This window comes from Tamandua tetradactyla, chromosome 20, assembly GCF_023851605.1.
Source record: "Tamandua tetradactyla isolate mTamTet1 chromosome 20, mTamTet1.pri, whole genome shotgun sequence".
NCBI lineage: Eukaryota > Metazoa > Chordata > Mammalia > Pilosa > Myrmecophagidae > Tamandua > Tamandua tetradactyla.
The window spans coordinates 58,732,842-58,752,933 of NC_135346.1; the positions used below are offsets into that span (position 1 = coordinate 58,732,842).

The 20,092-nt window shown below is 56.0% G+C and overlaps 1 protein-coding gene across 1 annotated transcript; it reads left to right on the forward strand.

Annotated features, from left to right (window-relative positions):
• The first annotated feature begins 8,190 nt into the window (after positions 1-8,190).
• Positions 8,191-19,512, forward strand: FGFR4 (fibroblast growth factor receptor 4). Its single transcript, XM_077137736.1, has 18 exons — positions 8,191-8,352; positions 10,763-10,905; positions 11,706-11,969; positions 12,078-12,158; positions 12,273-12,439; positions 13,020-13,143; positions 14,265-14,455; positions 14,561-14,699; positions 14,974-15,167; positions 15,274-15,419; positions 15,564-15,685; positions 16,917-17,027; positions 17,118-17,308; positions 17,639-17,761; positions 17,897-17,967; positions 18,150-18,287; positions 18,596-18,701; positions 18,802-19,512. The coding sequence occupies exons 2-18, from the start codon at positions 10,815-10,817 to the stop codon at positions 18,949-18,951; spliced, it is 2,409 nt and encodes an 802-aa protein (XP_076993851.1). The 5' UTR covers positions 8,191-8,352; positions 10,763-10,814; the 3' UTR covers positions 18,952-19,512.
• Positions 19,513-20,092: the final 580 nt, after the last annotated feature.

The following is a 20,092-nucleotide window of genomic DNA, read 5'->3' on the forward strand; positions in this document are numbered from 1 at the left end:
AGGGGGAAGAGTGAAATGAGACAAAGTGTCAACGGCTGAGAGATTCCAGAGTCAAGGGGTTATCCTGGAGGTTATTCTTACGCATTAAGTAGATATCACCTTGTTATCCAAGATGTAACAGAGAGGCTGGAGGGAACTGCCTGAAAATGTGGAGCTGTGTTCCAGTAGCCATGTTTCTTGAAGATGATTGTATAATGATATAGCTTTCACAGTGTGACTGTGTGATCGTGAAAAACTTGTGTCTGATGCTCCTTTTATCTACCTTGTCAACAGATGAGTAAAACATACGGGATAAAAATAAATAATAGGGGGAACAAACGTTAAAATAAATTTAGATTGAAATGCTAGTGATCAATGAAAGGGAGGGGTGAGGGGTATGGTATGTATGAATTTTTTTTCCTGTTTTCATTTTATTTCTTTTTCTGAATAGATGCAAATGTTCCAAGAAATTATCATGATGATGAATATGCAACTATGTGATGATTTGTGAATTACTGATTATATATGAAGAAAGGAATGATCAAAATAGCAATGTTTGCGTTTGTTCGGTGTTTTTTTGGTATTTAAAAAAATAAAATTGAAAAAAAGTGCTGCAAAGGAAAATATCAATAAACCAAGAGCACATAGTGGGGGTACTGAACCTAGGCTGGGGGTTGGGGAGGGGGGGCGTCTCCATGAGGAAGTGACATTTAAACTGAGTCTTGAAGTCTGAGTAGGAATTAGCCAGTAGATATGGGGATGGAGAAGAAGTGGGGGGTGGGGGTATTCCAAGCAGACAGTTCAGCATGTGCAAAGGCCCTGGGAAGGAAAATGCATGTCACCTGGAGGGAGGGAGAATGTGGCACCAAAGAAGGAGAAAGGCTGGCTAGGAGCCAGGTCCTGTAGGACCCAACAGCTGAGATTTCAGTAATAAGCAACAGAAACAAATTCCTGCTGGTTTATGTTCACAGAACCACCAGGAATGCTGGAGAACTGGGCTCAGGCTACATAACCAGTCTACTGCCCAAATCACACCACAGAGCTGATGTAGGAAGGATGCTATTGTCTCAGCCAACACCAAGCTCTGAACACTGCCATCTATGCCACTAGCCCAGCCAGTACTGCTGCCCTGTACCCCAGGAGCTCAGACTTCTCACTACAATCCCCACAAGGGAATATTTCTCCTGGTCCTCCCAAGACCCATAGCTGAGATCACTAGCTTTCTGGGGTGGATGCCACTGATTGGCAGAGCCTGGGCCTTAGCTGGGAGAATGGACTTGCAGCATTTTCAGCTTCTGCCATGGAAGGGTGAACTCTGCTACATAAAAGAGAATATCCCCCTAACTATAAAAGGGGGTATTCTCCAAACTTACAAAAGGATTCAGATGACAAACATCCCCAACTGTAGGGAAAGGCCAGGGCAAGATTTGGTCTTATGGTGGCTCTAAAACATGTCCACAAATTACATAGTCTTCCCTTCAAGAAGCTGAGTTCAAGTCCCCTTCACTTGAGAGGAAGCAGTAATTAGTAACTCACTACTAATTAAGAGAATGAGGCAAAACTGATATGGTATGTCTTCTGGGGTCCGTCGTAAAAGATATTGCCACTTCTTACTCTCTTGGATCACCTGTTCTGAGGGACCTAGTCAACATGCCATGAGGACACTCAAACTGCCCTATAGAAAGGCTCACATGGAAAGACATCGAGGCCTCCTACCAACAGTCAGCAAGGAACTAAGACCTCTCACCAATAACCATGAGTGAAGCTCTTAGAGGCAGATCCTTTAGACCCTGTCAAGCCTTTAGGCGCCAGCTGACAATTGTACTGCAAACTCATGAGAGACCCATGAGCCTTGAGAGACACACAGCTAAACCATTCCTAAATCTTGGCCCACGCAAACTATGACATAATAAATGTTAACTTTAGGCCACTGCATTTGGAGGACAGTTGGTTACACAGCAAGTGATAACTAATACTGATTTTTATTCTAAAAGCAATAGGAAGCCATTGAGAGGTTTTAAGCAAAGAAAAGGAATGATGTGATGAATTTGTTGACATGTAAACAGATGAGTTCTATGGCCAAGAAGTTAACAGAGGTTAGTGGGGGCAGAAAGGAGAGAGGACACTTACTAGGATCCTTTTATTAGTAAAGGGTAAAAAAAAAAAAAAAAACCAAGCAATCCAAAAATAAAACAAATCAAATAAGTTTAAGAAATAAAATTCTTTGTTTCACATGAATGAAATGTTCAAAGATGAATTTTTTTGGCTTCAGGCATGGCTGGATCCAGGTGTCCTACTCCATCTGTCTTGTTCCCTGTGTGGGCTCACTCACAGGCAGCCTCTCCCAAGCCATTCTAGGCTTCCATATCCACGGCTCACTGGTCTCGGAAAGACCCAAACTGTCTCGCTCTGGCCTTACTCGGTCGTGTGCTCATCCCTCACACAATCACAATGGCCTGGGGGAGAGGGAATATTCTCTTTAGAGAGGTCCAGGCACCGCCCAACACAAGGAGCCACCCGAACCCTGTGGACTTGGGGTGGGAAGGGCCAGACCTCAAAGGAAAATGCAGAGGCTATTAGACGAGTGAGGAAAAGGGTTGAGATGTCCGGTTCAACGGTCAGAAAGGGCTTAGAGAAGATGAAAAGCTTGAGGGGAATCCAGAAAACGGAATGGCAGGTCCCTGGTGGGACGCTGGAGGAGTGGGTAGGGCAGGCACGGGAAGGCCACTGCCGGCAGCAAGAGCACCATGTGCAAAGGCACCAAGGTTTGAATCCATCAGCACACAGCAGGGGGTGGGGGTGGGGGTGGGGGGCGAGATGCCTACCTGGAGCTCTGTGCAGCTGGAAACAGAAGACAGCATTAGAGACCAGTTCTGAAGATTCCTGAATGTCAGGCTGAGGAGCTGGGGGTCCAGAAAGGGGTGGTTGTTAAAGCCAAGGAGTGACTTAAAGAAGTCATTTGGAGCCTGGTGAGGGGATCGATGATGCACAGACTGCTAGGCGCCTGCCCAACACTTAGTTATCTCTTCCTTTTAGCAGACCCAGGTTTTGTTAGGGGAGGCAAAATGTCCAGCAGAATGAATGCACTTCCCATACTCCTTTGCAGCCAGGGGTGGCTGTGTGTCGCAGGCCGGCCAAGGAGATGAAAGCGGGAGTTTCTGGGTGGAGACTCAGCTCTTTACGGCTTCTTTCTTCCTCCCACTTCAGCACAAATGTGATGGCAGGAACTGAAGCAACCACCTTGCAACCAAGAGGCAAAGGTCTAGCCTTTGAAGAGAACCATCTTTTCCTACCTCCAGATATAGGGCTGAGTGAGAGATATCTACACCCCTGGTTTGTTTAAGCCCTTGTCATTTAAGTTTTCTGATACTTGTGGCATCCTACGTGGTCTAGGTAGTCATTGGGCAAGATAGAGACAGACCCTAACCCTTCCTGCCAAACCTCTTGCCATTTCCCAGCTGTCCTGACCCACTCCCCACTCCAAATAAATATGCAATGTCAAGAACCAGTGGGTATGAGGTTTGTAAGCCCAATCTAGAGAGAATGAGTCTGGTAAACCCTAAGAGCTCCCAGATGTCCCCTGTCCTAACACACGAGGACATGGGTACACGGTATCTGAAACCAGTGGACAAGGTTTCAGTAGCTGCTAAGATCCTGGGAAGCACCAGGACTCACACAGACCAGGCTTCTGATCCTTCCTACCCTTCTCCCCTCCACCTGGCTTGGCCCAAGGGGCCTCCCCAGAACTCCCCCAGGCTGCCAACATCAGTGCTGAGCTCCCTGCCTCCACCGCAATGCCGTGGGCAACTGAGGGTTTGGTTGTCTCCGAGGCAGAAATCAGACAGCGGTGTGCTCTGAACCAAGGATGGGCAGGAATTGAGGCAATCAGAAGTCTGGTGACCCTCACAGTCCCTCCCTGTTGGCCCCAGGAGGGTGTGGCCTAACTATCCCATGCCTTTGGGTGGTCCAGCGTCTATAGCTGAGGATATTAATACTGGCTGCTCTTTACTCGGCATTTGCTGTGTGCCCGGCATTGTGCTTTACCTATGTCATCACACTGAGTCCTCACGGAAGAGACACTGTTATCCTCGTTTTACAGAAAATGAAAGGGAGTCACAGGGTTAAGTGACTTGTCCAAGGTCACAAAGCCAGTTTATTTTGAGGATTCAAAACTCAGGTTTGGGGCAGGCCATGGTGCTCAGCGGTCAGAGTTCTCGCCTGCCATGCTGGCGACCCGGGTTCAATTCCCAGTGCCTGCTCATGCAAAAATAATAATAATAATAAACCTCAGGCTTGTGGAAGGGCAGTGCAATGGTGGCTCAGTGGCAGAATTCTCATCTGCCATGCCGGAGACCTGGGTTTGATTCCCAGGGCCTGCCCATGCCAAAAAAAAACCCAGGTTTGGCTGACCCTAAAGCCCAACCTTCAACTATTCAAATTGTTATCAAAGTTGCTTCCACTCTGCCCTCCTGAGTCGGTCCTCCCTTGGGGGGGGACCAGGGTAGAAAAGAGGTTGGAAAAAATCATAACAGTTGTCAATTCAGAGTAGAGCGCGTTATGATTTTACCCTGTGCCCTGTGTGTTTATCTTTAAACTCTCTCAAAACATTGTTTTAGAAGGAAAGAATAAAAGGGAAAAAAAAAAAAACAAAACTAGACTGGTTCAGAGGATGGGGTGAGGGCCAGGCCTGAGCTGGGCTGGAGCTGGAGTGGGGCCTGGGCAGGGACTGGGCTGGCTCAGCAGCAGCCCTTCCACACAAGAGCCCAGTGTTCCCCAGCCCAACTGCCATTCAAGAGCAACGTCACTGTCCCCAGGCAATGCCTGCTTTCCCTCCCCTGACTCTGCTTCTAGGCAGGAGGGGCCTGCCCACCTCGGCACTCTGGGAGCCCAGAGTCTGCACCCCATGGCTTTGGGCCTGGTACATCGTGGGTGCCCCATCAGCACAGGCACCCCCATGGGCATGGGGAGAAGTACCCAGACCCCACCCCCACAGCTCACCGTCAGGTGAATCTCCAACCCCCCAGGCCACAGTTGGGGATGGAGACAGAAAACGGGTCGAAGTGGTGGCATCAGCCACCCTGACTCTGTGGAGAGTCACCCTGGGCTCTCCTTGCGGGCCCCAGAGGACCCGGGTTCGAGTTCCAGTTCTGCTGTTTGCTGGCTATGTGTGACTTCAGACCAGTCACTCCAGCAACCTGAGCTTCTATTTTCTCTCCTGCAAAACTGAGTCAAGGATCCCCACACCATTTGGCTTGGTGGCAGGATTAAAGGATATAATGCATGTCCAACGCAACTAGCAAGGCAAGGACTTCCACCTTACTTGCCATTCTGGTGAAACTCACCCCACCTGTTAACTCATTCATTTTCCCCAGACACCCCTGGAAAGCTGGACACAGGAGTGTAGTCCATTTCCTGCATAGAAAAACTGAGGCAGAAGCAAGCCAGGATCAGTATGTTAGGCTAGCACGCTCCTGATTCCCTGAGAAGTGAAAGGAGGTGGTGTGTGTATATGCATGTGTGTGGACGTTTGAACATCTTTGAGAGAGAGATTGCATGTGTAACTGGGGAAATATTTTATGTTAGCAACAGAGTGAGTCAGTGAGAGAGAAACAGGCTTGGGTGTTATAGTGGTTTGAGGCTGAATATTCCCCAGAAAACATGATCTGGCATCTAATCCATTCCTGAGGATGTAAATTCATTGCACGTGGGACCTTTTGATGAGACTACTTCAGTTAAGGTGTGACCCACCTCATAGGATGGGTTTAATCCTCTGACCGGAGTTCTTTCTAAAGGGGAATGAATGTGGAGAGAGGGAGAAAAAGCCGCCTAAGCAAGAAGCCGAAAGCAAGGAAACCTGGAAGAGCAGGAAGAGACCAGCGGACGCCGCCATGTGCCTCGCCATGTGGCAGAGCAGTCGAGGACCACCAGCGGCCAGTCTTCGGGAAGATAGCCTTGCCTTGATGATGCCTTGATGTGGACATTTTCTCAGTCACAAACTGTAAGCTAATAAATTCCCATTTTCTAAGCTAACCCATTTCATGGTATCAGCTTTGAGCAGCCTAGGAAACTAAAACCGTGCCTCTCCCAGATGCCCTCAGCCTGCCTCCCTATGCACTGTTTACTTGTCTGCTTCTCCCCACTACAACGTCAGCAGCTCCTTGAGGGGTAGAGGACATGTCTGAGTCACTGCCTGATCCCCAGGATTTAGAATGGTGCGCTCCACATACCAAACCTTCCATAAACACTTGGTGAATGAGTGAATGAATGAATGACCTTATGAGAGTGTCAAGACTCTGCAGAGGCTCAGTGTGAGAGGTGTGAGAAGGAGAGGGGCCTGACAAGGGATATAGGAAACACCTTCTTACACAGTGTCCTGGGGGATGAGGGCATTTCAGGAGACAGGGAGGTTGCCAGGCCTCGGCTAGGAAAGCCTTTGGCTCAGGTAAACCTGGGAGATGCCTGGAGGTTGAGCGAAAGCTGTGTTGGGCCCAGCTCCTGCCAGCAGCCTGTCTTGGCCCCTAACAACTACATTCACAAGCAGAGGGCCAGGGATGGGAGCCTCTCCAATAGTCCAGGAGAGCCGCTGCCCACTGGAGGCTTTGCCAGACCTCCTGGCAGCCCTCATTTGCTGGAATCCCCAGCGCCAGGCATGACATTCTTTCTGGGTGCTCTAGCAAAGCAGGCCCCAGAATGAGGGCAATCAGGACAAGCTGCTTTTTGTAGACAATTATCTTCTGATTTATCTCTGGGAGGAAACCCTTCTTTCGGTTCAGAAGGAGGAAAAAAAATCACTTTAATCGATCTTTTGGTTATGCAAAGGTGAAGCTGCTCTCTCATTGGGAGTGAACTTGGGGAAAAACTAGACTGTTCTGCATAATAATGCAGAAGGCAGCTGTTTCTCATAGGGCAAGGTCTCCACTAGCCCTAGGGAAAATCTGAGGTGGGCCTGAGACTCAAGCTGAAGGGTTTCCTTTTTCCTCAAGGATCCTTCAGAGGAGCCCAGAGCTTGGACTTCAGGTGAGGAGTGAGCAGGGGTCATAGGTCTAGACCATAGTCTAGATGGTCAAGAGAGAAGAACTTACAGGTGAGGTCCACCTGAGCTGGGTGGGGGCGGAGCTTCTCGTGAGGCACCTACCGGGCCACGTACTTGAGATAAAATGGCAAGGAATGCAGGCTCAGTTCCTGCCTTTTAGGAGCTTAGCATTACGCAACTATTTACACAGTTGACCATTCTGGCGAGAGTGATGAGAAATAACGTGTCCAAAATAATCACAGCTAACATTACAAAGCAAATGCCATATGCCAGGGAGCGTTCTGAAGGATTATTCACCCTGATACGTCTACTGTTTGCAAAAACCTCCTGAGGATGGTATAATCATTATACCCATCTTACTGACGAGAAGATGAAGACACAAAGTAACCCACCAAGCGCGCGCGGTAGCTGAGATTTGAGCCCACCGGGTCCAGTCTCACAAACCGAAAAGAAGCCAGAGAGACCCTGCCAAGTCCAGAGGGCTTCTCTGAGGAAGTGCTTTTTGAGCTAAGACCTAAAAATAAATGTAATCAGCCCAAGAAGGGACAGAGCGTTCCAGAAAGAGGGAACGGCACGTGCAAATGAGCAAGGACCAGGTTTTGCCAAAAATGTTTATATTTTTAAATTTTCCAGTTGCTACTCACAGCTACTGGAAAATGGAAATGGGTTGGTGGATGTAGTCTGATCTGTGTTTCAAATATTCTGGAAGTTGCGCAGAGAATGGATTTGAGGGGGCGGGCGAACGCGCCTAAGAACAAAGGGGCCAGGTTGGGCCAAGGTCTGCTTACGGCGGGCGGGCTGGATCTCGTTCCTAGTGGGGTGAAGAGCACGGGGTCTACCCACCAGTAAGTGGTCTAGAACTTGGAAGTGCTGCGAAAGAGGCGGAGTCTGAGGGGGCTGGCAGCAGGAAGGACCCCGGAATTCAGCCGAGCCTGTCCCGGGTTCCGCCAGTCCCAGTGGGCGGGGCGGGGCTCGAGGTGGGCGGGGCTCTGGGTTGTCCTGGGCCAAGCCGCTGTCAGGATAGCGCTGGTCCAGGCGGGGCGGGGCCCTTGGTGGGCGGGGCCTGTTGTGGGTGGGGCGCTAAGCTGCCAGCTTTCACGCCGCTGTCAGGATAGAGCCGGTCCAGGCGGGGAGGGGCCGGGGGGCGGGCGGGGCCGGAGTGGGCGGGGCCCTGGGCCGCCCCTGGCCCCGCGGTGCTGGTGGGTGCATTTCTGGCTCTCCCGCCCCGGGCGGACACGCGCCCGGGCTGTCTGCGGGCCCGGCCGGGCGCGGGGGCGGGGCCGTGGAGCCGCCAGGTGAGCGGAGACCCTGTGACGGGAGCGCAGCCACGAAGGCTTGAGGTGAGCTGGGACCCGGTGCGGGCCCCGGCTGTGCTCCCCGCCGCCAGGGGGCGAGAGGCTGCGGGGCTCCGGGGGCTGCCGGCTCCCAGCGCGGCGGACCTGGGCGTCCGCTTGGCGGGGTGGCGGAGGGGGAGGTAAATCAGTAACCCGCGGCGCACACAGGGCCTTTTGTCCCGCTCCGTCCAAAGAGCACCCTGGCCGCGGAGCTGGTTACTCATTGCCTACCCGGGCGGGGGCGGGCGGGCCGACCCTCTCCGCAACTCCCCCCTCGGGACGCGCCGGCCCATCCCTCCCCCTAAGGTGGCTCAGTGGGGGGGAGGGGGAAGACGGACACTCGTCCCAGGGCCACTGGGCCGTCTGCATGCCCGGCTTAGAGATGAAGAAGCTGAGGCTCCGAGTGATGCAGTCACTTGCCTAGGGTTCCCCAGCGCGTGAGTGCGGAAGGCAGGAGGAGAACCCGTGGCTGCCAGATGGAACCAAGGGCCGGCTGCCCTCTCTGGATTGGGCTATCAGCGGCCTTGGTTGACCCGTAATGCCCTGAGGTTCTGAGGTCGGGATACTGAGGGTGGAAATAAAACCCCCGGGCCTCTCCACCCCACTCCCAGCCTGAGCTCTGGATGCAGAGTGCTGCGCACCGTGCAGAGTGAAGGGAGGAGCAGGGGGCCACTGAAAAGAGGAGGGGAGGGAGCCCAGCGACGGTGGCATCTGAGCCCTAGCCAAGTGGAGAAGAGGTATGGGCAAGAGAGCAGATGTGTTCAGTTTTGAAAGCCAGTGATGTCCGTGCTCCTGAATGGGCAGTCAGTGAGACCGGAGAGATTGGTGAGGTTGAGGAGGGAGGTCTGGGGTGCTGGATAAACAGTTTGGACTTGATCCTGCAGGACGCAGGTAGCCACTAAGGACTTGTAAGCTGGAGGGTGACATGTCAGACGTGCATTTTTTTAAGGCCCTGGTGGAGGGTGGAGGCTGAAGAGCCCAGGGAGGAGATATTTGTAAAGACCCACGTGAGAGATGACCGTGACCTGCCCCAGTTCAGGGCAGGGGAGTGGGAAGGAATGGAGAGGAATGGAAGAGGCAGAACAGACAGAATGTGGGATCCTCTGGAAATAGGGTGGAGGGAGGGCAGAGGACAGGGGCTGAAGGGGGTGATTCCCCAGCTGCTGACTCTAATGATCGGGCAGTTTATAGTCAGGGCAACCCAAGGAAGGACCAGTTTGAAGGGGGAAGATGATGGCTCTCACCAGGACAGGCTGAGTGCCCACTGCCTCAGATGGGGAGCTGGACAAGGGACAGTAGCTGAGGAGAAAGGATGTGATGGATCTACTTGCTTTCTGAGCAAGGTAGATCCAGAGTCACTGGTGTTCCTGGTTGTTACCCGGCCCCCGGTAACAGCCAGTGGGTTGTTCCCAGCCACTGGACGGTGATCAGCCTATCCGCCTGCCCCATCTGGGCCAGTGTTCCTTGTGGGGGACACATCTGCCTCAGTGGCATTTGTTGGAGAGTAACCTGGATGGAAGGATTGGGTTCATCACACGTGATAGGAACAACCTTAGAACTGGAGGTGACTGGCTGAGTGAGGGCAGACCTGGCATGGGGGGCTGCAAGGAGGAGAACATTTTGACATTCTGCAGGACCAGCCCCCCTACACAGAGTATCTTTTTTTTTTTTTGTCCTCAAAGCAGTCCTGCAAGGAAAGTGACCCAGAAAGGGACAGAGATTTGCAAATTGGAGTCAGTATTTAACTTGTCTTTTTGACACTCAAGTCTGCATTCTTCACAAAACCCTGTGTTGCCTCAGATGGAATTATGGGGGGGTTGGAATTGTGGGGGGTGGGGGTGGAGGTCGACAACTCTGGTTCAGAATAAGGAAGACCTTGCTGCTTAATGTGGAATGTGCTGCCACTGGAAGTATCCAAAGCTGGCCATGGAACTGACAGCCATGCCATAAGGAGTGGGGTCAGATCAGAATAACTGCCAAATGCTGAAGCTTGGCCTGAAAATACATTTCAGTTTTTTTTTCTTTGGGGCTCTTCAGCAGTAAATTCATTTATTCAGAAAAAAAAATAATAATAAATGATGTGTGCTGAGAGTGAGCAGAGGATGTGTCTCCGTTCTCTGCTTCCCTCCAAGGAAAGACTCCCTGAACTGCCCTTTTCTGTGAACTCATGCCAAAGTCTCAGCAGGACCCAAGGAGTGCAGGAAACCCGCCCCAGCCCACCTTACACAACCTGATGTGGGGAGGCCTTGGGCTCTGGCGTCAGCAGAGATGGCTCCAGTTTCTGCCCCGCTGCTGCCTGACTGTCGGCCTGGACCAGCCTGCTGACCATGTCTTGCTCGGTTTCCTCATCTGCAAAATGGGATAATGCCAACACAGGTGGGCGTGCGGCTTGAGGTCTTCTCCCTCCCTGTTTCAGGAAAGCAGTCGCGGGAAGCCCAGCCCAGATCCGTGTGAGCCGCAGGAAGGAGATGCTCCTGCTGTTGACCCTGTTGGGGGTCCTGCTGGCGGTACCCAGGGCCCCAACCTTGTCCCTGGAGGCCTCTGAGGAAGTGGAGCTGGGTATGGCCGCTCAGGTGGGAGCGGGCGGCAGGGGCGGAAATAGCAGGCACCAGGAGGGGGCTGCTGGCTGAGATAGGCTGGAGGGGCTCCTGGGCCAGGCCCCGAGGGGGTGGTGGCAGGGCAGGTCCCCATCATTGAGACGTGGTATCTTGGAATGTGCTGCCACTGGAAGTATCCAAAGCTGGCCATGGAACTGACAGCCATGCCATAAGGAGTGGGGTCAGATCAGAAAAACTGCCAAATGCTGAAGGTTGGCTCCCAGCTAGTGTCCATCTATCTCATGTCCAGGAGAGAGGACTGGCTTTTCAGGGCAGAGGCCCTTGAGCTGGGCTGCGAGCTGGTGGTGAGCCCCTTGGCTGTGTGTGTGTGTGTGTGTGTGTGTGTGTGTATGTGTATGTGTGTTTCGTGCACTGGGCTTGAGAGGCGCAGGCAGCTTGTTTGGTATATGCAGTGTGAGTGTGACAGGCCCCAGTGGTGTGGTGTGTGCCTTGCAGTGGCACCTCCAGCATGTGCCATGTGTCGTGTGGGGCAGTGGCATGTCCAGAATGCATGGTACGTGCCGTGTGGTAGTGACATGCCCCAGAGGTGTGGCGTTTGCCCTGGGCTTAGCATCTGCAGCATGTGGCTGTGTGTGTGCGCACGTGTTGTGTGTTTTGAGGGGCAGTGGCGCATCCGGCATGTGTTGCGAGGTACTTGTGCGCCACTGGTTGCAGCATGTTCTTCCATCTATGCAGGGGGCTGGCTCTGCCAGGGCCAGCAGGGGGCGGGGGTACTCACTGACCTCTGCCCTTGGCCCACAGAGCCCTGCCTGGCCCCCGGCCCAGAGCGGCAGAAGCAGGAGCTGACCGTGGCCCTCGGGCAGCCTGTGCGGCTCTGCTGTGGGCGGGCTGAGCGTGGTGGCCACTGGTACAAGGAGGACAGTCGCCTGGCCGCTGCCGGCCGGGTACGGGGCTGGAGGGGCCGTTTGGAGATTGCCAGCTTCCTCCCCGAGGATGCTGGTCACTACCTCTGCCTGGCCCGAGGCTCCATGCTTGTCCTGCACAATCTCACCCTGGCTGTGGCTGGTAAGTGGGTCTGGCAGCGGGTAGGATGGGGGAGGGCGGCCAAGTACTGCCTGAGGGAGAGAGACACCCCTTCCTAGACCTCAGATGCCCCTTCTGTCCCTGACATAGACCCCTTGACCTCCAGCAATAAGGATAAGGACCCCAGTGCCCTCAAGGGCCTCTCGAATGGGCACGTGTACCCCCAGCAAGGTCAGTGTGAGCCTCAAGGACTTACCCCTCTACCACCCCTTCGGGTCGCCGAGTGTGTGCGTGCAGGTGGTCAACCAGGGGGGGCACTAAGCTTTCCCTGCCCTTCCTCTCCAGCACCCTACTGGACACACCCCCAGCGCATGGAGAAGAAGCTGCATGCGGTGCCTGCAGGGAACACCGTCAAGTTCCGCTGCCCAGCCGCAGGCAACCCCACGCCCACCATCCGCTGGCTCAAGGATGGACAGGACTTCCATGGGGAGCAGCGCATTGGAGGCATTCGGGTGAGCCTCCAGGTTCCAAGACCATCTGCTCCCCCATTTTCACTCCCTCTCCTGTCCCCCCATACTTAGAACTCCAACCCACAGTTTCTTCTCTAATGATGAAGGCAGCTGTAGAGCCCCAGGATGAGCTGAATTCTAGACTGCAGACCAAGGTTCTTGGTTCAAGTTCTAGTTCAAGTTTCCCTTCTGCCACTTGCTGGCCTTAGTGACTTTCATCTGTGAAATGGAATGAATCACTGCCCAATAGATATTAGTAAGCTTTCCCGGCTCTTATTCTCTTAATGAGACCCTCCAGGGTCAGCTCCAGATTCTAGTGGGGAAGCTGAGAATCAGAGAGGTCAAAGACTGCCTCAGGTTGCACAGCAAGGAAGAGGTAAAGAGAAAATTCAAAAGACTTAAAGCCAAGGCTCTGAGTTCCTGGAGCCAAATCCTTTGTCCCAAGGTCCCTGGCCTTGGCCTGGCTTCACCAGGGCCTGGGGCTCTGGAGAAGAGTCCTGCAGGGCTGGATCTAGCCTCCTGGGGCCCTGGCCCCGGGGGTGCCTGGTTCCATGGCCCCTCGTGGACACTTCCCCTGCCCCAGCTGCGCCACCAGCACTGGAGCCTGGTGATGGAAAGCGTGGTGCCCTCGGATCGTGGCATGTACACCTGCCTTGTGGAGAACGCCGTGGGCAGCATCCGCTACAGCTACCTGTTGGACGTGCTGGGTGAGCGGACGAGCAGGGGAGGTGGGGTGGGGGCTGCCCTGGCCTGTCTCAGGCCCAGTCCTGCCCTCAGGGGGGAGGTGTGGTGGGCTCAGTCTGCGCTGATTAAAGCAATTCAGAGTGATCACTGGGTCAGCAGGAAGCCAAGGGGCTAGTGCCGAGAGGAAAGGCGGGAAAGACATGAGGCATGGGGTCCAGGTTGAGGACAGGCACCCGGTGTAAAGAACGCGGTGGCATCTGCATGTGCTTGGGTGTGGCATCTAAGTGGGCAGCCAGGCCATGGTGGCTTTTTTTTTTTTCTTCAATGATTTTTTTTTATTGAGATATAACCATCTACTGTGTATAATCAGTGGTTTAAAGTATAATCATAAAGCTGTTCATTCATCATTTCAATCGAGTTTTGAACATCTTCATTACTCCAAAAGCAATAAAAATAAAAAAGAACACCCAAAGCATCCTATAAGCCCTGTACTCCCCTGTTTTTTTTTTATTTTTATTTTTCACTCATCTGTCCATACACTGGATAAAGGGAGTGTCAGTTACAAGGTTTTCACACTCACATGTTCACACCTTAAAAGCTCTATAGTTATTCAGTCATCTTCAAGAATCAAGGCTATTGGATTACAGTTCAACAGTTTCAGGTATTTCCCTCTAGCAACTGCGAAACACCAGGCACTGAAAAGGGGTATCTCTATACTGCATACGAATAACCTCCAGAAAGACCTCTTAACTCTATTTCAAATCTCTCAGCCACTGAAACTTTATTTTGTTTCAGTTCTCTTCCCTCTTCCGGTCAAGAATGCTTTCTCACTCCCATGATGCCAGGGTCAGGCTCATCCCCGGGAGTCATGTCTCACGTTGCCAGGGAGACTTACACCTCTGGGAGTCATGTCCCACCTGAGGGGGGGAGCAGTGAGTTCACCCATGGTGGGTTTTGAATGCTAGACTGGGACATTGGCCTTTACCCCAAGGACAACAGGGAGCCATGGAAGGTTTAAGCGAGGAGGTGGACAGGCTCTGAGCTGCATGTCGGGAAGGTCCCTCCATGGAGCTGCTGGTAGGGGGAGGCTGTGGGCACCTCTGGGTGCCCCTGGTCAGGGTTGACGGCCCGGCCCGGCCCCCAGAGCGGTCCCCGCACCGGCCCATCCTGCAGGCAGGGCTCCCAGCCAATACCACAGCGGTGGTGGGCAGCGATGTGGAGCTGCTGTGCAAGGTGTACAGCGATGCCCAGCCCCACATCCAGTGGCTGAAGCACATCGTCATCAACGGCAGCAGCTTCGGGGCTGACGGCTTCCCCTACGTGCAAGTCCTGAAGGTCCAGCCCCGCCTCGCACCTGAGCCCTACCCTTCTCCCATCCCGGGGTGCCCCTAGCTCCTCTCCGGGCCAAGCATGGCCCTGAAGTGTGTCCCCCACCCCCAGACAGCAGACATCAACAGCTCAGAGGTGGAGGTCCTGTACCTGCGGAACGTGTCGGCCGAGGATGCAGGCGAATACACCTGCCTGGCGGGCAACTCCATCGGCCTCTCCTACCAATCGGCCTGGCTCACGGTGCTGCCAGGTGGGCATCTGGGGCTGGGGGGGGCAGTCCCAGCAGAGGCTACAGGAGCCCCCTCTGGTCCAACCTGTGTGCAGGGCAGTGGGATCTGGCATGTGGGGTCCGAGTTTGGGACACTGTATGTTTATTTGTGTGTTGGATTCTGTGTGTGGCAATCCCTCTGGACATGTCCAATGTCCACTGTGTGTGTGTGTTAGGAGCTACAAGGCATGGGGCTGGCCAGTCTGACCGCTGACTGCTTAGTTTATCTGTGTGTGTGTCCACCCCGCGAGGGCAGAAGAGGACATTGCATGGACAGCAGCAGCGCCCGAGGCCAGGTACACGGACGTGATCCTTTACTCGTCGGGCTCTCTGGCTTTGGCCGTGCTGCTGCTGCTGGCCGGGCTGTACCGTGGGCAGGCGCTCCACGGCCGGGCCACCCGCCAGCCCGCCACTGTGCAGAAGCTGTCCCGCTTTCCTCTGGCCCGACAGGTAACATACCCCCACCCCCAACCCCACGTTCCCATAAGGAGACCCTCAGTCTGCCTTCCCGCCCCGGCCCGACGCCCACAAGGACAGTCAGCCTCCCGCTTCGCAGTTCTCCTTGGAATCCGGCTCCTCGGGCAAGTCAAGCTCGTCCCTGGTGCGGGGGGTCCGTCTGTCCTCCAGCGGTCCCCCCTTGCTCGCTGGCCTCGTGAGTCTAGACCTCCCTCTGGACCCGCTGTGGGAGTTCCCCCGGGACAGGTACGCTGAGCTGGGCTGGGTGGGGGTGGGCAGGCAGGCTCCGTGTGCAGGGACCCGCCTCCCCCCGCCCCCCACCCGGGGAAAGATGCCTGGAGCCCAAGGCTCCTGCCTCCCAGTCCCTGCCTTGGTTTTCTCCATCTCCAGGCTGGTTCTTGGGAAGCCGCTGGGTGAGGGCTGCTTCGGGCAGGTGGTGCGGGCAGAGGCCTTGGGCATGGACCCTGCCCGGCCTGACCACACCAGTACTGTGGCCGTGAAGATGCTTAAGGGTGAGTGTGGCTGCCTGGAAGGCATTGTGACATTGGGACCAGCACGAAGGGCTCACTAGGTTACCTGGGGGTGAGGGTGGGCCCGCAGGACCCCTCCCCTGGGCTGTCTCTGCTACTGGCCCCGGTGTGTCCCTTCTGAGCCTCAGTTTCCTTGCGTGTCACACCAGGTAAGTAAGAGTCCCTACCTCACAGCCTGAGATTCATGGGAAATGCCTTGTGCTTTGAGCAGAACTCAGTAAACCTTGTCTACTATGGGGGTGATGACTGTGAGGATATGGGGTGGCTGGGGCTCTACCTTGTCCCTCTCAGCCCTAAACACTTGTCAGCCTTGTCCTCACATCTCCTTGTCAACCTCGTAAGCCCTCTTATGCCCCAAGAGTCCCCAGTCATACTTGGCCCTTCCCAGGATCCCTCCCACGTCTGTTCCCCCAACCCCCCCACCCCCCGCCTCCACTTTTCTGGACACAGTCCCAGCCCCAAGCAAGCCCCACGGTGCTCCATAGAACAATCCCAGGACCCTGCCCCTTGGGGCTTCTAGGCACCGCCCTCTAGCCCCCTCTGTAAGAGCGCTCCAACTGCAGTCTGGCTCACTCCCTCCCTCCTCACAGCTGGGACCACCTGGCCCTTACTGGGAGGCAGGGATTGAGAAATGTGCATTGCAAGGTCTGAGGTCTGGGCAGGGGGGAGGTGTATGGCATTGGCCCACTGCCACAGGTCAGCCCCGGGCCCCCGCCCCTGGTCCGCAGCCCTCTTCCATGCCTTCCCTAGCTGGGCCCCTGCAGGCGGCTCCCTGATTTCCCAGGCCAGATGGACGCCAGGCCCTGGTCAGACAGACCTCAGGGCGCCAGCCTGCTTCCCGCCCCCAGAAGCTCTTGCCCCATTCAGGGACTAATGCCAGCTCCTTCAGACGGAAGCCTCCTTCCTGTTCAGCTCCCTCCCGCCCCTCTCCTGTTTTCTGGTCCTGCTCACTGGAAGGCCCACCTCTTTTGAATGGTTGATGGGATTGCATCTTTGCATCTAATGTGAGAGGTAGGGCGCAATTCACTGTCCCATTTCACAGAAGGGGACACCGAAGTTCAGAGAGGTTAAGGACTGTCTCAAGGCCACACAGCCCTCTCTGGTCTTCAACCCCAGACCTCACCTATCCTGTCCTCCTTGCCCTGCCCCCACACTTGCCGTCTTCCCATGTAGTTGGAGGGCAGCTCCTTCACTCCCACCGTGACCCTTGCAGACAATGCCTCCGACAAAGACTTAGCAGACCTGGTCTCCGAGATGGAGGTGATGAAGCTGATTGGCCGACACAAGAACATCATCAATCTGCTGGGGGTCTGCACCCAGGAAGGTGGGCCAGGTGCGGGCTAGGGACCTGGGTGGCCGGGGGTGCAGAGCCGTGACCTCAGGAGCCCCCCTGTCCCTGGCCTCGCCTTTACAGGGCCCTTGTACGTGATTGTGGAGTGTGCCGCCAAGGGAAACCTGCGGGAGTTCCTGCGGGCCCGGCGGCCCCCAGGCCCTGACCTCAGCCCCGAAGGGCCTCGGAGCAGCGAGGGGCCACTCTCCTTCCCCGCCCTGGTCTCCTGCGCCTACCAGGTGGCCCGAGGCATGCAGTACCTCGAGTCGCGGAAGGTACAGGGGCAGCAGGCTGAGCTTTGGACCCCTCAGCTCCTCCTCTCCACCTTTGCATCACCCTTAATAAATGTCTCCAAGGCCTTCCAACCCCCTTTGTACACAGTCAGCACCGAACATCCCCCTCCATCCCTAACCCATAGGCAGGGCAAAGGGGCAATGCAAGACAAAGGGCCCGGATTTCCCCTCCTGAGCCTCACCTTCCTCCTCTGGAAGATGGGTGGGTGGTCCCTGCCTCCCAGGGTTGCAGCAAGGTGCAGTGTGCACAGCTCTCAGCCTTGGGCCCTGATCAACCTAAGGCCCCTTCCTTTGCCCCCCCCCCCCCGCCAGTGCATTCACCGGGACCTGGCTGCCCGCAATGTGCTGGTGACTGAGGACAATGTGATGAAAATTGCTGACTTCGGGCTGGCCCGCGGCGTCCACCACATTGATTACTACAAGAAAACCAGCAATGTGAGGGAGGCGGGGCGGAGCTGGAGAGGGGTGGCGGGAGGGGGCAGCGTAAAGACAGGGCAGGTCCTGGGGATGGCGGGCGGCAGGGTCTGGAGGGTGGGTTTCAGCCCCAGTGCCCCCTCCTCTCCCTTCCAGGGCCGCCTGCCTGTCAAGTGGATGGCCCCTGAGGCCTTATTTGACCGAGTCTACACGCACCAGAGTGACGTGTGAGTCCTGAAAGCCAGGATCAGGCCCTTAGCTCTGACCGACTGCACAGAGAGGGCAAGACACTTGTCCAGAGTCACACAGCCCCAGGATCTCTGTGCTCAAGGGGCTTCTGTTCAGACCTGGGACCTGAGTGGGAGCAGGGGGCAAAGCAGCACCCTGCTGAACCTGGTCTTGCCTCCAGGTGGTCGTTCGGGATCCTTCTGTGGGAGATCTTCACCCTCGGGGGCTCCCCATACCCCGGCATCCCTGTGGAGGAGCTGTTCTCACTGCTGCGGGAGGGGCATCGCATGGACCGGCCCCCGCAATGCCCCCCAGAGCTGTGAGGCCCCCTCCCGCCATCCCTCCTCTTCCTGGTCCTCCCCCACCTGAAACTTGGCCTTTGGTTTTGACCCTGGGGGTAGGTCAGCGCTGGCTGCAAGGATAGCACTAAACTCTCACACCGTCCCCTTCCTTTTCCTGCTCAGCCCAGCTTGGAAGCCTTGACCTGGACATTTCACTCCATGACCCACCCAACCCCTTATCAGACCCTGAGCCTTCCTCTCCCGGGGACCCCACAGTCCTGCTCCCCCCGGCCCAAAGCTCTTCTGACTTCTGACCCTTCCCCTCCACCCCCCACCCCCGTCCCAGGTACGGGCTGATGCGTGAATGCTGGCACGCAGTGCCCTCCCAGAGACCCACTTTCAAGCAGCTGGTGGAGGCGCTAGACAAGGTCCTGCTGGCCGTCTCGGAGGAGGTACTGCCCCCCTCCTCCTGCTCCCCTCTGGACCTGAGCATGCACCTGTGGTGCCCCATGGCAGGGCAGCTGCCGGGCTGACCAGCTCCCTTCCCCGCAGTACCTTGACCTCCGCCTGACCTTCGGGCCCTACGCTCCTGCTGGTGGTGGGGATGCCAGCAGCACCTGCTCTTCCAGCGACTCTGTCTTCAGCCATGATCTCCTGGCCCTGGGGCCCAGCTCCTTCCCCTTTCCCGGCGTACAGGCCTGAGCAGGGGCATGAGCCAGTGCTGGCAGGCCCCGGGCCTGGTGGCTCATTCCCAACCTGGCACCGTCTCTGGCTGCCCCAGGCCCTGATCCCTGCCAGTCCAGACCTCCGCTTCTACTTTGGGCAGGCCTGTCTTTGGTGCCGGGGCCCCTGGTTGTGGCCTCTTGCTCTGACCTTGAGTTCCCAACCCAGAGTTGTACCCAGCCCGTCTCAAGGCCCTGCCCCTGCTCTGGCAGTTGTGTTCCCAGGCAGCGTTCTAAACGCCTGGGGCTTCCCGTTCTGCTCGGCCTGCTGGGCCTCGGCTCGCTGTCTGTCCCTCTCCCGGGGGTCGGCTGGGCCTGACTGCACGGCTGCCTAGGTCTCCCAGGTTCCCCACACAACAGAGAGGGTTGGCCAAGGCCTCTGAGCTCCATGTCCCCAGGCCCTTCCCTTCCCTCTGCTGCTTGTCCCAGCATCTAGGAGGGGAGGAGTACCAGCCCCCGTGCCCACAGCTGAGAGGCTGAAAGTCTGCCTGAAAACAAAGAAGCAAATGGCTTTTTATAAATTATTATTTTTTGAACTAGACTTCTGTGCCTGGTGTCTTCCCTGAGGTGGACAGAGGGGGAGGAGGGCGGAGGGGGCTCCAGCCTGGGCCCCACAGATCCGGGGCTTTTGCCAGGCCCCAGATTTCCATCCACCTCCAGCTACCCCGAGGCATTGGTACCTCTGCCTCGCTCTGGTCTGTCTGTCCTGCCGGCTCCATCTTGTGTATGGGATGGCGTGAGCCTGCACTGATGGGAGGGAGCGTTCACCCCATGCCCTCCGTGGGGCTGCAGGGGTGGGGGAGGAGGAGGGCGGGGCCTTTGCCCTCAGCACGTGGTGCACTGCAGCTGTCCCCATGGGGGCTGGCAGCCCCCCTCCCCCATCTGCTCGGCATTAACCAGGCTGACCGTGAACACTGTGGAAGCCTGAAACCGAGCCTCCGGGCTGCTGCCCGCTCCCACGCTCTGCCGGCCCAGGCGGGGGGCTGGTAGTGTATGTGGCGGGGGGGTGCCCCCCCAGCCCCCCCCTGGCCAGTCTCCCAGGCAGCAGCTGGGAGCCACCCGGCTAGGCTGCAGCTGTCCCTGCCCACCCGCTCGTCTGCTGGGGAGGCCGCCGCGGCCCT

Excerpts from the sequence above, each read along its gene's own strand:
- FGFR4 (XM_077137736.1), top strand. The coding sequence starts at position 10,815 with ATGCTCCTGCTGTTGACCCTGTTGGGGGTCCTGCTGGCGGTACCCAGG. Across the intron at positions 12,159-12,272 it reads GCACGTGTACCCCCAGCAAG|CACCCTACTGGACACACCCC; the intron begins GTCAGTGTGAGC and ends CTTCCTCTCCAG. Across the intron at positions 17,762-17,896 it reads ACTACAAGAAAACCAGCAAT|GGCCGCCTGCCTGTCAAGTG; the intron begins GTGAGGGAGGCG and ends TCTCCCTTCCAG.